The sequence below is a fragment of the Peromyscus leucopus genome, chromosome 13 (assembly GCF_004664715.2).
Source record: "Peromyscus leucopus breed LL Stock chromosome 13, UCI_PerLeu_2.1, whole genome shotgun sequence".
Taxonomy (NCBI): Eukaryota; Metazoa; Chordata; class Mammalia; order Rodentia; family Cricetidae; genus Peromyscus; species Peromyscus leucopus.
In genome coordinates this window covers 4,993,113-5,011,357 of record NC_051074.1, presented here as the reverse complement: position 1 = coordinate 5,011,357, position 18,245 = coordinate 4,993,113, and the positions used below count along the sequence as shown (strand labels likewise).

Sequence of the window (18,245 nt, the reverse complement as noted above, 5' to 3'; positions counted from 1 at the left end):
GAGTTCAATCCCCCAGGCCTAAACAGTTGAAGGAGAGAACCAAATCATAAGAGTTGTTCTATGACCTCTGCACCCACAGTGTGGCATACACATGCGCGTGCGCGCGCACACACACACACACACACACACACACACACACACACACACTCACACACACAATGAAAATGTAATAACTATTTTTAAAGACTATGAAGCTCAAACAAACTAGTAGCAAACAAGAAGAATCAACGTCAAATGTTCCTAATGGAGAAAAGCTCAGGAACAGAGAGGTGGCTTCATGAGTGAATGCCATCCAACATTTAAAGGTGAGCAAACACCAATCCTATTTAGACCCTTCCACAAAACAGAAGGGGGACTGCTTCCAGGCTCCATGCATGAGGCCAAGATTACCCTGGTCCCAGAGACTGATAAAGACAGAAGAGAGAACTACAGGCCAACATCCCCGTGAATAAAGATGCAAAAACATCAGTAATAGGGAACTCAATTCAAGAACATGAAAATGACCATACACCACAACTAAATGCAATTTATCCCTGGGATATAAGGATGGTTCTGCATGCCAGGTGGTAGTGTCGCATGCCTTTAATCCCAGCACTCAGGAGGCAAAGGCAGGTGGCTCTCTATGAGTTCAAAGCCAGCCTGATCTACAGAGTAAGTCCCTGGACAGCCTGGGCTACACAAGACAGAAACCCTGTCTTGAAAAACATCCAAACAAACAGAAGGAATGGTTGAGCATATGAAAACCAATCGGTGCAGTAAACTAAATGAATAAAATGGAAAACAGAGGCAACATGATCCATACACCAGATGCAGAAAAATCAGCACAAAACTCCAGATTTCTTTTACAATAGAAACTCAAGAAAATAAGAACTTACGTAGACACAACAAAGACTATGAAGGAAGAATACTATCACCATACTCAATATTCCATCATCTCTAATATCTTAAGACAAAACTGCTCACTCTCACCACTGTTATTCTAAATGGTGTTGGGAGCCATAGTCCACGTGATCAGGTAAGAAAAGGAAATAAATACTATCTAGACCTGTTTGCATAGGGTATTCAATAGTATCTTGTAACAAAGACTCCACCAAAAACTTTTCCTGGGGGAAAAAAATGGAATAAATTTGGTAAAATTGGTGTTTATGTTACAGAAAACAATACAGAAGTTCCTCAAAACGTTAAAAAGAACCTAGCAAAAAACAAAAACAAAAGCAAAACAAACAGACAAACAAAAAACCCTAGCAACCCCACTCCTGGTACACAGTTAAAGAGCTGATATCAAGAGGATGACATCCTATGTTGTCCTGTTCACTGCAGCACTAGTCACAGACCCAGAAATACAATATGGTTCATGGACACAGTGGAGAACAACTTCACCTTGAAGAAAGGAAGGAAATTCTACCATCTGCAGGAACACAGATGGTCAAGATGACACTGGCCTGAGTGCAATAAATGAGGCACAGACAGGTAACCCCCTCCCATATGATCTCACTCGCATGTACAGCCTAAAAGAGGCAAAAGGTTTAGGGAAAGGAGGAATGACAATGGATCTACTGTACACTGAGGTGAGAATGATTACTATTATATTGTATTCATGTGTTAATATCCACCTAGACATTAATATTATCTATATACATGAGATGTGCTGGGATCACAGGTCTAAATTGAATCCTAGGACACATGCAGATAGTAACAGTTTAGGTATGTAAATTAGCTGGACTAGATTGTGGTGATAATTTTGCAATGTATGCATGAATCAAAATATCCAACTGTATACCTCAAATATATTGAATTTATGTCAATGATATCTCAATGGAGGTGTTTAGAAATAAAGTCAATTTAAAAGGAAAACAAAAATATTCTAAATGCTTGCTCTAGAAACAAAAGCTCAGAACATGGTCCCCAAAATTCTATGAATGGAAAGGAGGGAATTTTGGTTGTTTGGAGTGGTAAGAAAGAGGACAGAGAAGGAGACAGAAAGGGAGGTAGAGGCAGCAAGGCAGCTCATGGGGTGTGGGAGGCACTGCACTATGTGGCAAGGGCTTCAAACACTGGATTGTGGTGATCATTTTGTGATGTATACAAGTGTCAAAACATCCAACTGTATACCTTAAATATATTCACAGTGGCAGAAGCTTGAGGGAGCTCATCACATCACATCCACAGTGAGAGCAGGGAGAAATGAGTGCCTGAATATATAAACTCAGCTCATTTTTTCTATTCTTATACAGTCTAGAACCCAAACCAGGGGAATGGTGCCACCCACAGTGGGCTGGGTCTTCCTTTGTTCACTAATGTAATTAAGACAATCCCTCACAGACATGCTCATAGGACCAACTGATCTAGATAGTCACTGAGACCCCAATTCCAAGGTGATTTTAGATTGTGTCAAGTTGACAGTCAAATCTACTGGAAGTAGCATTTCTGGGCTATTCTACATGAGGGCTGAGAGCTTAAGAAGTAATTCTGCTCCAGGCTCCAGCTCTTAGGTGAACCATGCAGACAGCTGAACAGAACCATGTCTAATTTTTTAACAATGCATGTCTTATTTTGCTGTCTGACTTTGTACACTAGCCTGTGGCTGAACACTCCAGGATATCACAGACAAATCATTCTGGAACTCTGAGCCATACCTTTGTATCCAGTTGTCTAAACCGATGCCTCATCCTGCAAGGAAATTAGAAAATAAACTAAGAGAAAGAGTCTGAGGGAGGCTCTTCGGCCCTCTTTTCATCTTTCAAAGGACAGAAGACAGATTATGTACACTCCTCAGTTTGGGCTCAGGCCAGGGGCAGCTGCATTGATCTCTGATTTTCTTCCTCATCCCCAAGCAAAGCAGAATTCCTTTCTCACCCCAATTAGAAAGACAGAAAAGCCATGCTATGTCTGATGACAGGGTGGTAAAAGTCTCAGAAGATCTGCCTTCCTCCACATCCAAATACAGGAGTCTAGAATACAGGCATTCATGCTGTCTCTAGAGAAAGAGCATCCTGTACCCCTCAGTCGCTGGGTTGATTCTAACAAAGAGATTAGTTGTACTCATATTTACTTCTACTGGTTAGAGTACATTTTGAGATATGTTTAAGCACTTAGAAAACGTGACAGCTGTCACTGAGGAAGCCAACCTTAGGAGGAGCAGGCTTTTAAAGACCCCCTAACACACTACGTATATACCATCTGCAGACTTGGCTGACGTCCCTACTTCTTCAAGAAATTGAATGACTTGGGGGGGAAGTCATATGGGGATTTATAAAAAGCCCCCCACAATTTAAAAATGATAGTCAGCACTTTCTGGAGATAGCTTGCAACAAGCCTCCTCTGCCTGTGTCGTTCAGCACTGCAGACCAACGCACCAGGGGCTCCTCAAGATAATGCAGGGACCCATGACCTCCGAGGCTTCCTAGGGCTCATTTCTGCAGCGGTGGCTCCTGTTTCTGGGTTCTGTGGATGCCACTATATATCCTTCTTCTTCCTCCTCATCTTCTTTTTGTTTGTTTGGAAGGCAGAGTTTCTCTGTGTAACCTTGGCTGTCTTGGAACTCGCTCTGTAGACTGGGCTGGCTTTGAACTCAGAGATCTGCCTGCCTCTGCCTCCCAAGTGCTGTGATTAAAGGTGTGCACCATTAAAGGCTGACCTCACAACCAAAAATGTCTATCCTTCTACATTCAAGATCTCAGCATCTTGAACACAGGATGCCTCACTGTCCCAAGAGAAAGATGAAGCCTCCAAGCACCCCTTTCTGTCCCATGCTCTTTAGGGAAACAATCAGATTAACTGAGGTTTGATTTCTCCCTGTGTTGAGGGGTTTCATATGTCTAAGTATTTGTCATCTACAATTGCCTCACTAGTATTTTTGAGGTGCTCTCACTCTCCAGTGAAAACATGTCTTACTGAGCATGATCAGATAAGCTGCCCCTGTCCTTCCAGTTGACATATACAAAAGGTGCCTTGCCACAGAAGTGAGTGACTGACATACTCCTCTGAGCTGTCGTTGGCTTTCGTGTTGATCTTGACAAGGTAATTCTCCTTCATGACGCCCTCCCACGCCAAAGTCTCGTTGTCCTCATTTCGGAAACCTGAAATAATGAGAAAAGGAAACTGTTCAGGTTGTCTGTCTGCCCCAGTTTCCCGAACCAATGCCTTCCAGGCATCCGAGAGACTCTGGAATTAAGACAATTAGATTTGTCTGCACAGGCAGATCTGACTACCGTTTTTTACTAGTGACAAAGCAGAGAGATGGGATACGAATGAATTTCTCAGTAAGAATGAGGGTGGGAGCTGCTGTGTGAACTAAGAATGTGATCTTTATTCTAAATAGAGATCCATCTGAACCTCGTCTGTCTTTCAGACTTCGATCTCCACTAATGATTTGGGTGCCCACATTTGGTGAGTCCTACCCCTTTGTTCTGAGGACAAGGAAACACTAAACCATTCAGTTGGATACTTACTACAAGTTTCCCAACTCTCAGTATAAAAGCAGGAGGTCTTTAGAGGAGAGTAATCTGACGACATTGGTTCACTCTGAAGCAGGCAGTCTGGGAGTGGGTCATGAAGAAAGCCTTACTGCTATTCTTCCCCTTTCCTCTAAGTCAGGGCGAACTGTACAAACTGGCCTGGGACCTGTTCCAGGAGATCTTACTTCAATTTCTTATGGTGTCTGGCCTTTCAGATGGAGACCAAACAAAAAACCACATCATTAAGACGATTAATGTTTGCAATGGACACAAAACCCCAGAAATTCACGGGGACAAGAGATGTTTGTGTAGGTGGCCACTTGGAATGGATTTGTGGTTTGTTTGTTTGATTGTTGTTTTATTTTTCAAGACAGGGTTTCTCTGTGTAATAGTCCTAACTGTCCTGGAACTCATTTTGTAGACCAGGCTGGCCTCTAACTCACAGAGATCCACCTGCCTCTGCCTCCTGAGTGCTGGAATTAAAGGCATGTGCCACCATACCTGGTGATTTGTGTGGGTTTTACCCTTAACTTATCATTTAAATGTGTGCATTCTCATGTTAAAGTCTATAAACTCTAATGCCTTACTGGACTGAAAAAAGTTAATTGGGGATTAAAGTAATATGTGAGTGACTAGATTGGAGAAAATTACATACAGCAAACATGCCTTTATCTTTAAATGGCTGTTGTTACTTTCAAAACAGTTCCTAACCAATTTCCTTTCAAGTGCATTTTGGAGTAGTTTCCAATGTCTTTCCTTCAGACTAAATTTTAGAACTCAACAATACAAGATTGAAACTCCTGGACACAGGCAGTCAGAACAGGAACAACAAACAGCCAAGAAAAATGGCCTGCTTCCTTAACAGCCAGGGAGAGGCTAGCTGAAATGGTGGCCTAACCTTTTCACCAACTATACTGAAAAACTAGCAGGCTCTAAAGTACATACATGTGCCAGCAAAAATGTGTAGAAGCACCCACCCATCTTATAGGAAAAATCCATCCACTGCTACAACTTAATAGAGGATGAGAAGGCTGTGGGGACATTACCCAAAGAATTGGAGATAACGCATATTCTTTGTCTAGACATTTCTCTTCTAGAATTAACATTAAGATGATTCATGTGCTCAAATTCACATATATCACTTTTTATCATGACATCATATATTACTAAGAATCAAACCAGGTGCTGGAGAGATGACTCAGTGGTTGTGAATGTGAGCTGCTCTTCCAGAGTTCAGTTCCAAGTACCCACGTTGGGCAGCTCACAGCCACCTATCACTCGAGCTCCAGGGGGACTCCAGTGCCTTGCCTTCTGCAGGCACCTGCACCTATCTACGCAAGCTCACATGGAGACACACACGCACACACACACATACACACACACACACACACACACACACACACACGCACACACACACGCACGCACAATCAAAAGTTAGAAATAAGAGCCTAGCCAAACTATACTTTTAACAATAAGGGCTTGGTTAAATTAGTTATGGTACACCCATACACTAGATTATTTCCTAGTTAAAATTCTTAGCATACATATTGTTTATAGATATTAAACATGTTTATGGTATATCATCAGCTATATAAATGAACCAATTATTCTGTGAATGTATATGCATACGACAGTCCAGGCAATATATATTCCCACAGAAATCAATGACAGTTGTTGATATTTACCTCTGGATGGTGGGCATATCCTTACTTGTATTTTTCTGTATTTTTCAAATGTTCTATAAAGACTATATATTGCCTTCCAAATCAGAAAAGAAACAACATGGTTTCTAAAAGTGCAATTAGCAAGCAGCATACTTTTTCTGACTTGAAGATATTGCCAAACAAGGGGGGGGGGCGGAAAGGAAGGAAGGAAGTTTGGAGTCTGACTTTCTGAGCATTATTGGAAATAAAAACAAAAAAAATCTTGTAGTTTTTCCTCCAAAGAAGGGCAATTTCAAAATTAATAACCTCCCCTCCATTTGGAGGCAAACACAGAATGCACTTAGGGAATGAGCTGCCTGCTGGAGTCCCTGGGCCAGGCAGAGTGCTGTGGTTTCTGGAAGGAGCCCTCTCCAAGAGGCGGCAAGTGAGCTGGAGAGTCTCCCTTGAGAGAACTGGGCTCTGGCTCCCTCCCCATCAACCACCACCACTAGGGAGAGAGGGCCTGGCCTTCTGGTTTCTTTGTGTCCTCCTGAGAGTAAGATCTGTTAGGAAAGGACAGGTGCCATGGCTTCTTCCAACTGTCCAGAGAGCGTCTCTCTCCCAGTGTCTCCCTAGGGAGAAGGATAAATAACAGACATTTCTGACACACCTGTTTGCTTCCTTAAGCTGAAACTCCTTCCTCCTGGCTAGGCCAGGGGGTTCTGTTTACAGTTAATGTTCTTATCTTGCCTCGATGAGATACATTTTGTCCTCCTCCAAGCCTGAAGCCAGGAGCTGATCTGCCTTCCTGACACTGAGTTCCCTGGTTCTGCTGATGCCAGGCTGAGTGCATTAGATCCTGAGAGGATGGACCTTTACCTCATCCAGTCCCCGTCAGTCCATGCCCAGCCTGAGTCAGTGTGATGGGCAGTTCTCTAGAACATTCATTCCAGTTCCAGAAAATATTGAATGTTAGCTAGACTCTGCTTTTGTCTTTATACTGAGTCAAAACCATCCTCACTAGAAAAGATACATGTGTGTGTATGTATGTGTGTGCATGTATGTGTATCTACGTGTGTGTGTGTGTGTGTGTGCATGTTCATGTGTATATAGCCTGTGTACCTGTGTGCATGCACAAGTATATACACATGTGTAGAGACCAAAGGGCAAGCATTAGGCGTTTTCCTCAACCACTGTCTATTTTTTTCTTTGGGGCAGTGCCCCTCAGTAAACGCGGGGCCCACGGATGGGTTAGAGTGGCTGGAAAGCAAGCTGTAGAAATCCTCCTGTCTCTGCCTCCCTGGCATTGAAATGACAGGCACGCACCACCATGTCTGGCCTTTTCTGTGTGGGCCAGAGATTTGAACCCGAGTGCTCGCACTTGGGAGGTAAGGCTTTTGTCAATGGAGCCTCCTCCCCAGGTTCTCTTCCTCATTATGACTTTTATTCATTGTTCAAGAAACAAAGAGATGTGGAAGGCCTCCTAAGGCATTGATTTGCCCCTCAGTCTTCTCCCAGATCCTGGAGATTCTCATCTACACAATATTAAGAAGGAATCAAATATAGACCTGGGCATGCCACTAAATGCCTCTGCTCTTTGGATGTGGGTTCTGAGGACATTCAGATTTCTAGATCTGCACTTTCAGTTCCCATCCTGAACGTGAAGACTTCCACTCCTTTAGTCAGTCAGGGCTCAATTCGTTTTCCAAGGCAAAATAGTGGGGAGAAAGACAGCCACTTATCCAAGCTGTCAAAATATTTTCATCAAGACAGACAATTACACTTGTGTACTGGTTAATGACACCCCCAAAGTGGGTGACACCGTTAAAGTTGAGTATGAAGATCCTTCCTGTTGCAGGCTGATTGAAAACTGGGGGTGCATTTGTATTCTGAAAGCCAGGCTGTAGGTCAAGTCTTGGGATGGGACTGAAGGTCAGCCATGAATATCTTACTCCCAGTCTGATGGGAAGGATCCCACAAAAATGATGGCTATTTCTGCTTAAAATTTGTCATATTGCCACCAATTTTCATATCTGGGAAAGTGATATTTTAACTTTCTGAATCGTAGTGTTTGGAATTCCACCAAAGAGAAATGGTCATCCCAACATGATGTGTACATCTGGTAGTGGAAGTTCACGTCCATTTCCTCACATACCATGGGGCAAATGACCAGAATGCCACACACCGTCCGTCGACCATTGTCAAAGGATGTTGTGAAGAGAGGTACTGTAATGGAGACCCAGGAATGCAGAGGTGCCAAAGGTGTGCTGTAGGCAACGGGCAGCAAACAAAACCTTCTCTGGAGAATCACGCCATGGACTGTAACCAGTGAATTGACAGGGGCAGGGCAGCCCTTTGGGCGGGGGGTCACTCTCTGCTTCGGTGTTCCCCAGATGCTGGGCACGGAGCCTTAGGATTTGAAACCAGCCCTTCTGGGTTTTCGTCTGCCCTGGGCTGCTGTCTCCTTTCTATCCCTTATCCTTCCTTTCTGGGGTAGAAATGTTTACCTGCGTCTGCCCCCGTCACTGGACCTTAGAAGTGTGTACCTTCAGCACTGGCAGAGGCTCACATCTGAGGTTTCCTGAAGTCTTAGATGAGCCTTTGAGTTTAGATGCTTGAACAATACTGGAATAATAGTTAAGATTCCAGGGACCGTAAGAATGAAATCAATGTCTTTTGCATTGTGAGACAGACATGATGATTTGGGGACCAGAAGTAGGGTGACACCAGTTGAATGAGTTCCCCCAAAATCCCCATGTGTTAAAGGTTGCCCTCCAAGATGGCACTGTGGGGTGGTGGCACCTTCAAGAGGAAGGACCCAGCGGGCTCTGAAAGGTGATATTGAAACCCATTTCTGAGTCACCCCCCGTTTCCTGGCTACTGATATAAGTGATCTGCTCTGGCACACCTTCTCTGCCAGGCCCAAGGCAATGGAGCCACCCAGTCTTGAACTGGAATCTCCAGCACTGAGCCAAGTGAACCACTGTTCTTTATAAGTTAATTACCTGAGGTGTTTCATTATAGTGATAGAAAGCAACCCCAAAAGTACTTCACCCTGTTGAAAGTCTAGCTAAACCTCCCCAAAAAATAACTTCACAGAAGTAGTAGGTGGCAAAAATAAAATAAAGTAAAATCCCAAAACCAAAGTCCTGGTTTCACACTATCCATGAATCCTACTAGGTTAATACCTTATTTATGTTGTTTCTATTGTGTTTGTCCCCAAGTCGTGCCCAGCAGCCCTGGAGTGCTTCCCAACCTACCCTGTCTCTTGAGGCATGCACTGCCTGGCCTGACCCCGATCTGCAGAGACACACAGTGAGCCGATTGTAGTGACTCAGACCACACATCCCTTGAAATGAACCACAGCTCCAGAACCCGAGCCCCGGCCAGGGACCCCACTCACAGCAGGCGGAAGACTCCATGTTCTTCTCCTTACAGCAGCATTTGAAGCACTTCTTCACCACCATGTAGAAGTAAGCGAGGACGACGAAGGGGAAGGGGATGTTGAGGCGGTTGCAGTACTCCTGGACCAGGAAGTACCGCTGGAACTTCCAGACCTGATCGTTGTTCTCCTGCACGGTGCCCACCGTGTAGCTGGCAGGGGAGAGGGGAGACACGGCTGAGAGACATGCATTATCCATCACCCCATTTGCCTACGGGGGTAACGCTCCTGGGCAGCAGCCATCCATGTGGTGGCCTAGGCCAGGCAGATCAGAGGGATCCATGCTGATACCACAGCCAGGACAACTTGGCCCAAGCCACCTGCTGGCCTCAGTGTCGATCTGGCTTTGGTTCTCTTTTCTTTTTTTTTGTTTCTGATCACACAAGAAAAATGTCCAGTGAACTTCAAAATGGCCTTGATTTCCAAACCTTTCAATGATACCCTTTGCTCATCAATCTGTGATTGTGCTAGTTGCAAAGCGGCCAGGGATGCTGACTCCCTCGGGAATGTTTTATCCCCCTTATGTGTCTAATTGAAACAGTCTGGAGAAAGCTTTTTAGCATTTCTCAGGAGCCTCTGACAAAATGGCTGCCCCTAGGATGCCTTCCCCTAGGGTCAGGGAAGGCTGGGGAGCAAGCTTCGGCAGGAGAAGGGGAGAGGGACTCTAGGAAAGGCTGTCACCAAGGACTGTCATCTGTGAGCTATACAGATTCCAGTTAGAGACATACACATACATTTGGAAAGAAATGTTGAGGATTGCCCTATGGTGTGTCAAGAAGGGCAGATCTGACTTTTTGTGAACCACAAATGAAGGGACTTTAGGCCACTCAAGGGACCCTAGGCCACTCAAGCATATGACTCTGGCAGGCCTCGCCCTTCTCCCCAATTCCCTCTGCCTTTACATTCCTAAATACAGTCCCCTATTTTTTCCTAGTAATTTCTAAACTATTGTCTGCAAGGTCCACTCCCTTATTAGGCCAATCCCTCTTCCTGAGGCTGACTGCCAAAGTCGAGCAATCAAAATCCCCCTTTGGCTCACCGAATTAACATGCCCAATTAAAATCAAACACCTCCTCCTAACACGGGTTTCCCTTCACCTTTATAAGCCACCATTTGCCTGTGTGTCACATCTGTCTCTCCTCTAGACAGAGGCGGTCCTTTGTCCTATAGACAAATGTCCCTTCCCCCTCTCCCTTGTCCTCCTCTCCTGTCTTTGTCTCTTATTCCCTGCCCTCTGTCCCTCTGGGGCAAATAAATTTCCTTTGTGCTGAGAACTTGGTCTGGAGGGCCCTGAGCCAATACATTTCCTTACAGTAAACATGTGGAGATTAACAGATGCACAGTTTCTGGAAACCAAGACGAGAAAGAGCTGTCTCTCTCCACGCAAGGAACAGTGCTGTCTCGTTGACTGTGAAGACTACAAGCCAGCCTATTGGCGGTGCTCATCTCTCTCCTCCGCAGTTGGCGTTAATGGAGCTGAGAACCAGGCGGCGGTTTTTTGAGTTCACCCACAGTTTAGAAACGTCATACAAGTGTTTCATCTGAGCAAGCCAACTAGGGATCGTGTTTCATTTGGGTAAGTATACGTCCCTTTGGATGAGGCAGTGTTCAACAGCTGCATTGTGGGAACTAATCAGGCAGGAACTCTCACCCTCTTCAAACTCTTGATAAGCCCAATGGAAGTTCCTGCCAGACACCACAGAGTTATAGGAACCGTGAGCGCCATGAAATATACAACACCACAGCCCAGAAGAATCTGAAAGGCACAGTTTCTAAAAGGAAAAAAAAATTTCCAAAGAAAAATTGTCTCTTAATGGAGACACAGGCTCTCAATTTTCTAGCCAGAAGTACGTTTTTCCATTTCTTTGAATTTTGCTGAGCCCCGAGAAACGCGCTCTGATCTCTGCTTCTCTTCCTGTATTGAACGCAGCAATAGCAGAATAGTGGTTGGGAGAGGATGTGGTGACTGATTACTAACATAGAACATGTTTAGCTCGACTTAAAAGTTTTTCGTTTCATTTGTTTGTTTGTTTTTGTTTTTTTAAGCAGCCTTAAAAAGGTTCACCATTTTGACTCACTGACTTCACTCCTGCGAGTTCAAGCTAGGGATAAGGAGAGAATGATAAATCTATACAGACATGGATGCACGCACATGGCTCCTCACATGCTGCAGAAGAGAGACACCTGTGCCCCTTACCTAAGAAAAGAACCATCTCTACATTCAACACCGAGAACAGGCCCCCTGGTAATGGATGATAAGTGTGATTTCATTATGCAGCCACTGAAATCAGGTTTATAAATAATTTTTGTACTTTGGAAAAATTTGATATGCTAAGAGGAAATAACGAGGCTCGAACTCGTACTTTGGGCACAGTCTCACCACATAACTCATGACTCCAGGGAGAAGTGGATCTGTCACTGGCAGTGGCTTCTCCAGCATCTCAGCTGGGCTTTGCTTCTCCTGCCCTTCCACGTTCCAAGCACCACTTAAGAAGTCTGAGTGCTGCACATAATTACTAAAATGTCGATTTTACGTTCTATCCGTAACTCTTTATGGTAATGGCTTTTGAGTTACCAAAACACCAAAGCTATAAAATAGAAAACACTTTCAATATGCAAAGCACTGATTTTTTCATCTGTTGGGCTCTCCTATAGTCCAAGCACCTCCAGCTCACTACGTAGCTGAGGATGATCTTGAACTATTCACTCTCCTGCCTCCATCTCTCAGGAATGGATTGCTGGCATAAGCCACAAACACCTGGCTTATGTGGTGCTTCAGATCCAACATGGGGCTTCATACACGATAGGCAAGCCCTCTACCATCTGGGCTACAGTCCCAGTCCCTACAGGACGCTATTCTAGGCAGCCTATTTATGCTGATTAATTTAATATGCAAATAACTCTGTAAGTCATCTTATCATCTATGATAAACAGTTGGGACACTGAGGTTCTGTGGCTCAGAACTACAGAACCACCCCAGATTAGTGACACTCCGGCTAAGAACCTTCCAGAAGTCACAGCTCTCTGCCTTCTGCCAGAACAACTATCTTTACTCCAGTCACTAATTCTAAGAGCGTCTTACAATTTCACACACCTATTCCAAAATGGACAGACTGCTCAAAACTCCAAACCCCAGACAAGAGCAACTGCATCCACTTGGATGCGTCAAATGTGGTTTCCCGAAGTTTTATACAAGAGACATTGCTGTCTGGATGGAGGGGGAGCGTTGCATACAATGCTCACAGCAAGTTAAGTTAGCACGAGTGCCTCCCTCCTGCCCTCACTCTGGGGGCTCACGGGGGAACTCTGATGAAAGCCCCACGGGGGACGAGGTCTGTGCCTGGGCTGAACTGGCCATTCAGACTCAATGAGACACATTCCGTGCTTTCCAGACCACGTAGGCCAGGACCTGGCAGACGAGGCCATTTGCAACCCTTCGTTTGTTTCTGCACAGCCCTGAGAAAGACTAGGCACAGCAGAGAGGTCCAGACCGCGACACGGCCTTGGAGCATCACTTTTCTGTGTCCGCCTGGCCTGAAGCCCTTGTGAAGACAGCCTGCAGTCCCTGCCTCTGAGGCACTGTCTTATTTCTTCCTCTGAAGCACCAAACTTCCAGGCCCTTCCTGTCGGAACAGCAGTTTCCTCTGCACCTCATGGGCAAGATGACCCCCGGGAGCAGCACTCCTGAGAAATGGTGAAGACCTGGATTCACCTCCCATGAGGCTTCAAGGAGCTAGATGAGCACCTAAAAGCCAAGGTCCATGACATCAGCTTCCAGATTGTTCTTTTTCTTTTAAATCAGCTCCAGATTCAGTCAAACAGACATGGGAGTCCTCCTTTGGAGGCTGATAATAAAGCATCAGATTGCTTTACCAAGATAATTTTTGTATTATTTATATGTATTCATGAGTGTGTGTGTGTGTGTGTGTGTGTGTGTGTGTGTGTGTGTGTGTGTGTGTAAAACATAGATCAAGCTCAGGTGTTGTTCCTTGGGTACTGTCAACCTTTTCTTTTGTTAAGACAGTTACTTTGACTGACCTGCTACTCACAAGGTTGACTGAGTAGCCAAGCCCGGGGACCTGCATGGGACTGACAAGTGTGCTGTCATGCCTGGCTTTTAATGTAGGTTACGGAGCTTGAACTCAGGTCTTCAGGCTTGCAGAGCAGGCACTTCACCATTTGAGCGACCACCACAGCTCTCTGATTTTTTTATAGTCTTTAGAAGTTGGCTTTAACTTCTGTAGAGAAGAGGCTAGATTCGGCAAAGAAAGGCCCTCTATGACTCATGTGTGGAAATGCCTCTCAGTGACACAAGCCTCAGAGTGGCTTGGGGTTAGCCTCACTGCACCAACTCAAGACAATGTTCAGTGTCTTCCAGGTGATCACTGGCCCTCTGCATCTTCCTCAAGAAACCCTAAAACCTGCCCCTCCACACCACTCTCCAAGTCCCTGTTAGGGAGGTATTGTCCCTGTCCATATCTCAATGGGCTGATGGTGGGGAGTGGCAGTGAAGGTCATCTCAGGACCAAATGAGTACCCTCTGTAAGTGTGACAGGAGAGAGGAGAAGCAGAAGCCCCTTGGAGGGAGAAACTCACTGAGATCAGAGATGTTGCTATCCTTCAGCAGATGTTTGGGATTCAGATAGCCTTGTGCACAGATGAAATCCAGATGTACATTAAAGGGATAACATGCCATGACCACAGAGCAGAAGGATGGTGGAATGTTTACGACATTGCTATAATCCATCGTTTGTGTGATGCACCGTAACTCCGGATCAAAAGGGAAATACTTCAATAGTTACAGGAGAGTCTTCTGGAACACAGAACGTCTTCTCGTGATTAGAAAGTGAGACAGAAGGAATTGCGGGGAGGATACCATCCACAAGGTCATGAAAAGAGGGAAGACAATTCACAAAGGAGACCTGTCACACAGTGAATGAGTGAATCTTGAAAAGCCTTCCCATGTAGCAAAAAGTAGTCATTGAAAAAAATCACAGAAAAAAAATTGCTCACAGCCCTAAACAGCTAGAAATAACAAAAGACCCCTGCGAGCTCCATGCAAAAAGAACCACAGAAGTTTACTGACAACTACAGATACTTGAACACTGGGAATATGCCACTCTTTCTGGGGTATAGGAATCCAGTTTCTCCTAAATAATTCCACAAAGAGTCACAAGATTTTTTTTTCAAAAGGAGAAAGAAGAAAAAACTCACAAGATGAGTGTTGGGCTCCTTTGTACAATTAAATATACATGAAAAGCAAGGAGGATTTTGAGTAGGAGTAATGAGGAGAGGACTTGTACAACAGATGTTTTAATGACTTAAAACACCAAACTTCAGTAATGAAAACCATTTGGTAGTAAAAAACAAAAATAGAAAGAGTAATCAAATCAGAATGCACAGTCTGAAAAAAATTATAAAAAAATAGATGTGAAAACAGCAGCAGGTTTTAGAATAAATTAAAACCCAAATAGATTTCTCAGCTAGATTCCTTTCTCAAAGATTTATTTATTTTTGTTTCAAGTGGATGTGTGTGAGCCTGCATGAGTTTATGTGCACCACATGTGTGCAGGGGCCCACAGTGGCCAGAAGAGGGTGCTAGAGTTCCCAGAACTGGAGCTAGAGGCAGGTGTGAGCCACCACATGGGGGATGGCAACTGAACCCTAGTTCTTTGCAAGAGCAGTAAGCACTCTTCGGTGCTGAGCCATCACTCTGTCCCTCAGCTAGATTTTTACCCAACAAGTAACCCCTTCAGTGTGTCACAGAGGACTAAGGCCCCCTCCTTCCCAAGCGCACCAGTAATGTCCAATCAGAACTGCTTCTGTTCCTAGGGATAGCCCTGGCTCTTGAGCTGTGTCTGCCCACATCAATGTGCTTCAAAACAACTAGACTGTGTGGATGAGGAGAGGGCTCAGTCTTAAGAGCATCTACTGCTTTTAGAGAAGGTCCATGATCGCTTCTCATCATCCACATTGGGTAGCCCATAACACTGCTTGTAACTCCAGCTCTAAGGGATTAGATACCCTCTTCTGGCCTCTGTAGGTACCTGCACTCATGTGCACATAGTGCGAGACACACACACACACACACACACACACACACACACACACACACACACACACACACTATTTAAAATAAAGTAACTAGAGGAGCCCAAAGCGTCCAACACAAAGATGGTGGTGGTCTGAGGAGATGGAGACGCAGCTTGCAGTTCAATCATTGTGCATTGTTTATGTGCATCCAACATTACGCCATAAGCATGAACAGGCATAGTGCTATGTGTCAGTTTAGACCAGAATAAGATCCATTAAGCAACTAAATGGCAAGCTGAAACAAAAACGTAATGATAGCTATTTGCACTGTTTTCAATGTGAAGAGGTTTTGTAAGAGGGACAGGGAAGAGTGAATGGGGCTCTGAAATAGATCAGAGAAGATCTCAAAGGATGCCACTGATGACATAGAATAATTGTAACTATCATGATGTGGGAGATGAGGGCAGGAGCAAGCACAGAACCTCCAAAAACCAATGAAAGAGGCAATTTCCAGCGATTTCCTTCACCTGCCTTTGAATCAATAATTCGGTTTAGTATGTGGCACTGCTATAGAGCAATGCAGCCTAGACTGAACCAAACACAAGACTTGAACTTGAAACCGTCCTGCCTCAGCCTCCCAAGTAGAAGGGCTCACAGGACTGTACCACCAGGCCTGATGGTCACTTACTATTTTATTATAATATGTGCCGCCATATTAAATATTGGCATGTCATTTCTTCCAAACACAGCAGGAACTTGACCTGTCTTTGCCTCTTCATTGTGACGTCACCAGGAGCCTGGGCCCCCACAATGGCCCCGCAAGGCACTTGGATGGGAAAACTCCATCAATATTTGTTATTATCATTACAGTTAACTGTTGTCTTTTTCAAATTTAAACTCCGTTTTGGTAGCTTCCCTCAGACCACTGATATCACAACCGAACTTTTAGCTTGAGCCTGCGGGGGGGGGGGGGTACTCTTTTCTGTCTACTTTCCTACATATGGTAATAAATGTGCATTTTTCCTAAGGTGCAAGAAGATGGCTCTTAGAAGCTACACAAATTGGCATGGTCAGTGAGTGCTTGTCAGAGCTGCCTGCCATCCTTGGAGCCTGACACCTGCACATGTCTGAGTCATTCTCTGACTCTATGTCCCCTTCCTGCCTCCCAGATGGCTGAGTTCAGTGCGGACTCATCACAGATTGGTTAGTGCCTCTGGCTTTTCTGTGGAATCCCATCTAGTCAGTCCCCAGTACTCTTAAGACCCCAGACCATCCCCACGGACACATTTGTAATGCAGCTAATGAAGTCACCATTGTGGGTGCATAAGCTTTCCACTAAATACTGTGGTGTGGTCTCACACAAGGGTGACATCCTGGGGCCATTTGCTCAGGGAGCAATCTCCAGACAGCTTAGCACTCATTAGAAATGGGGTGTGAGGGATGGCTCACTGAACACAGTAGGGTCTCCGCTGCTCTTAGGCTCCTAGCCAGGGATCACTGAAAGGAGGTTAAGCCAGGGATGCTGGAAGAAGTGCCCCAGAGGAAGGCGACAAGAGCCACTACACTGAAGCCCTGAGTGAGGTGACAGCTGGATGGGGTGTAATGTCTCCTCCAAAGACACTGACATAAGCTGAACACGCACCTCCATGAGCATGCACCTACATGAGCATGCACTTCCATGAGCATGCACCTCCATGAACCCACACCTCCATGAACACACACCTCCATGAACCCACACCTCCATGAACACACACCTCCATGAACACGCACCTCCATGAGCATGCACCTCCATGAACACGCACCTCCATGAACACACACCTCCATGAACACACACCTCCATGAACCCACACCTCCATGAACACACACCTCCATGAACACGCACCTCCATGAGCACGCACCTCCATGAACATGCACCTCCATGAACACGCACCTCCATGAGCACGCACCTCCATGAAAACGCACCTCCATGAGCACGCACCTCCATGAGCACGCACCTCCATGAACACGCACCTCCATGAACCCACACCTCCATGAGCACGCACCTCCATGAACACGCACCTCCATGAACACGCACCTCCATGAACACGCACCTCCATGAACACGCACCTCCATGAACACGCACCTCCATGAACACGCACCTCCATGAACACGCACCTCCATGAGCACGTACCTCCATGAACACACACCTCCATGAACTCGCACCTCCATGAACACACACCTCCATGAACACACACCTCCATGAACTCACACCTCCATGAACTCACACCTCCATGAACTCACACCTCCATGAGCATGCGCCTCCATGAACACACACCTCCATGAACACCCACCTCCATGAACACGCACCTCCATGAGCATGCACCTCCATGAACACACACCTCCATGAACACACACCTCCATGAACTCGCACCTCCATGAACACACACCTCCATGAACACACACCTCCATGAACTCACACCTCCATGAACTCACACCTCCATGAACTCACACCTCCATGAGCATGCGCCTCCATGAACACACACCTCCATGAACACCCACCTCCATGAACACGCACCTCCATGAGCATGCACCTCCATGAACTCACACCTCCATGAACACACACCTCCATGAACACGCACCTCCATGAGCACACACCTCCATGAACACACACCTCCATGAGCATGCACCTCC

General features: G+C 45.5%; 1 protein-coding gene across 1 annotated transcript in view; it reads right to left on the bottom strand.

Moving 5' to 3' along the window:
* Trpm8 (transient receptor potential cation channel subfamily M member 8) overlaps window positions 1–18,245 on the bottom strand; it is a 79,305-nt gene that overhangs the window by 6,275 nt on the left and 54,785 nt on the right. Inside the window, exons 21-23 of the mRNA XM_028876303.2 lie at window positions 9,504–9,694; window positions 3,980–4,079; window positions 2,637–2,670 (exon numbers count right to left, since the gene is read on the bottom strand). Coding sequence (XP_028732136.2) covers window positions 2,637–2,670; window positions 3,980–4,079; window positions 9,504–9,694 — 325 coding nt within the window. The remainder of the gene's footprint in view (window positions 1–2,636; window positions 2,671–3,979; window positions 4,080–9,503; window positions 9,695–18,245) is intronic.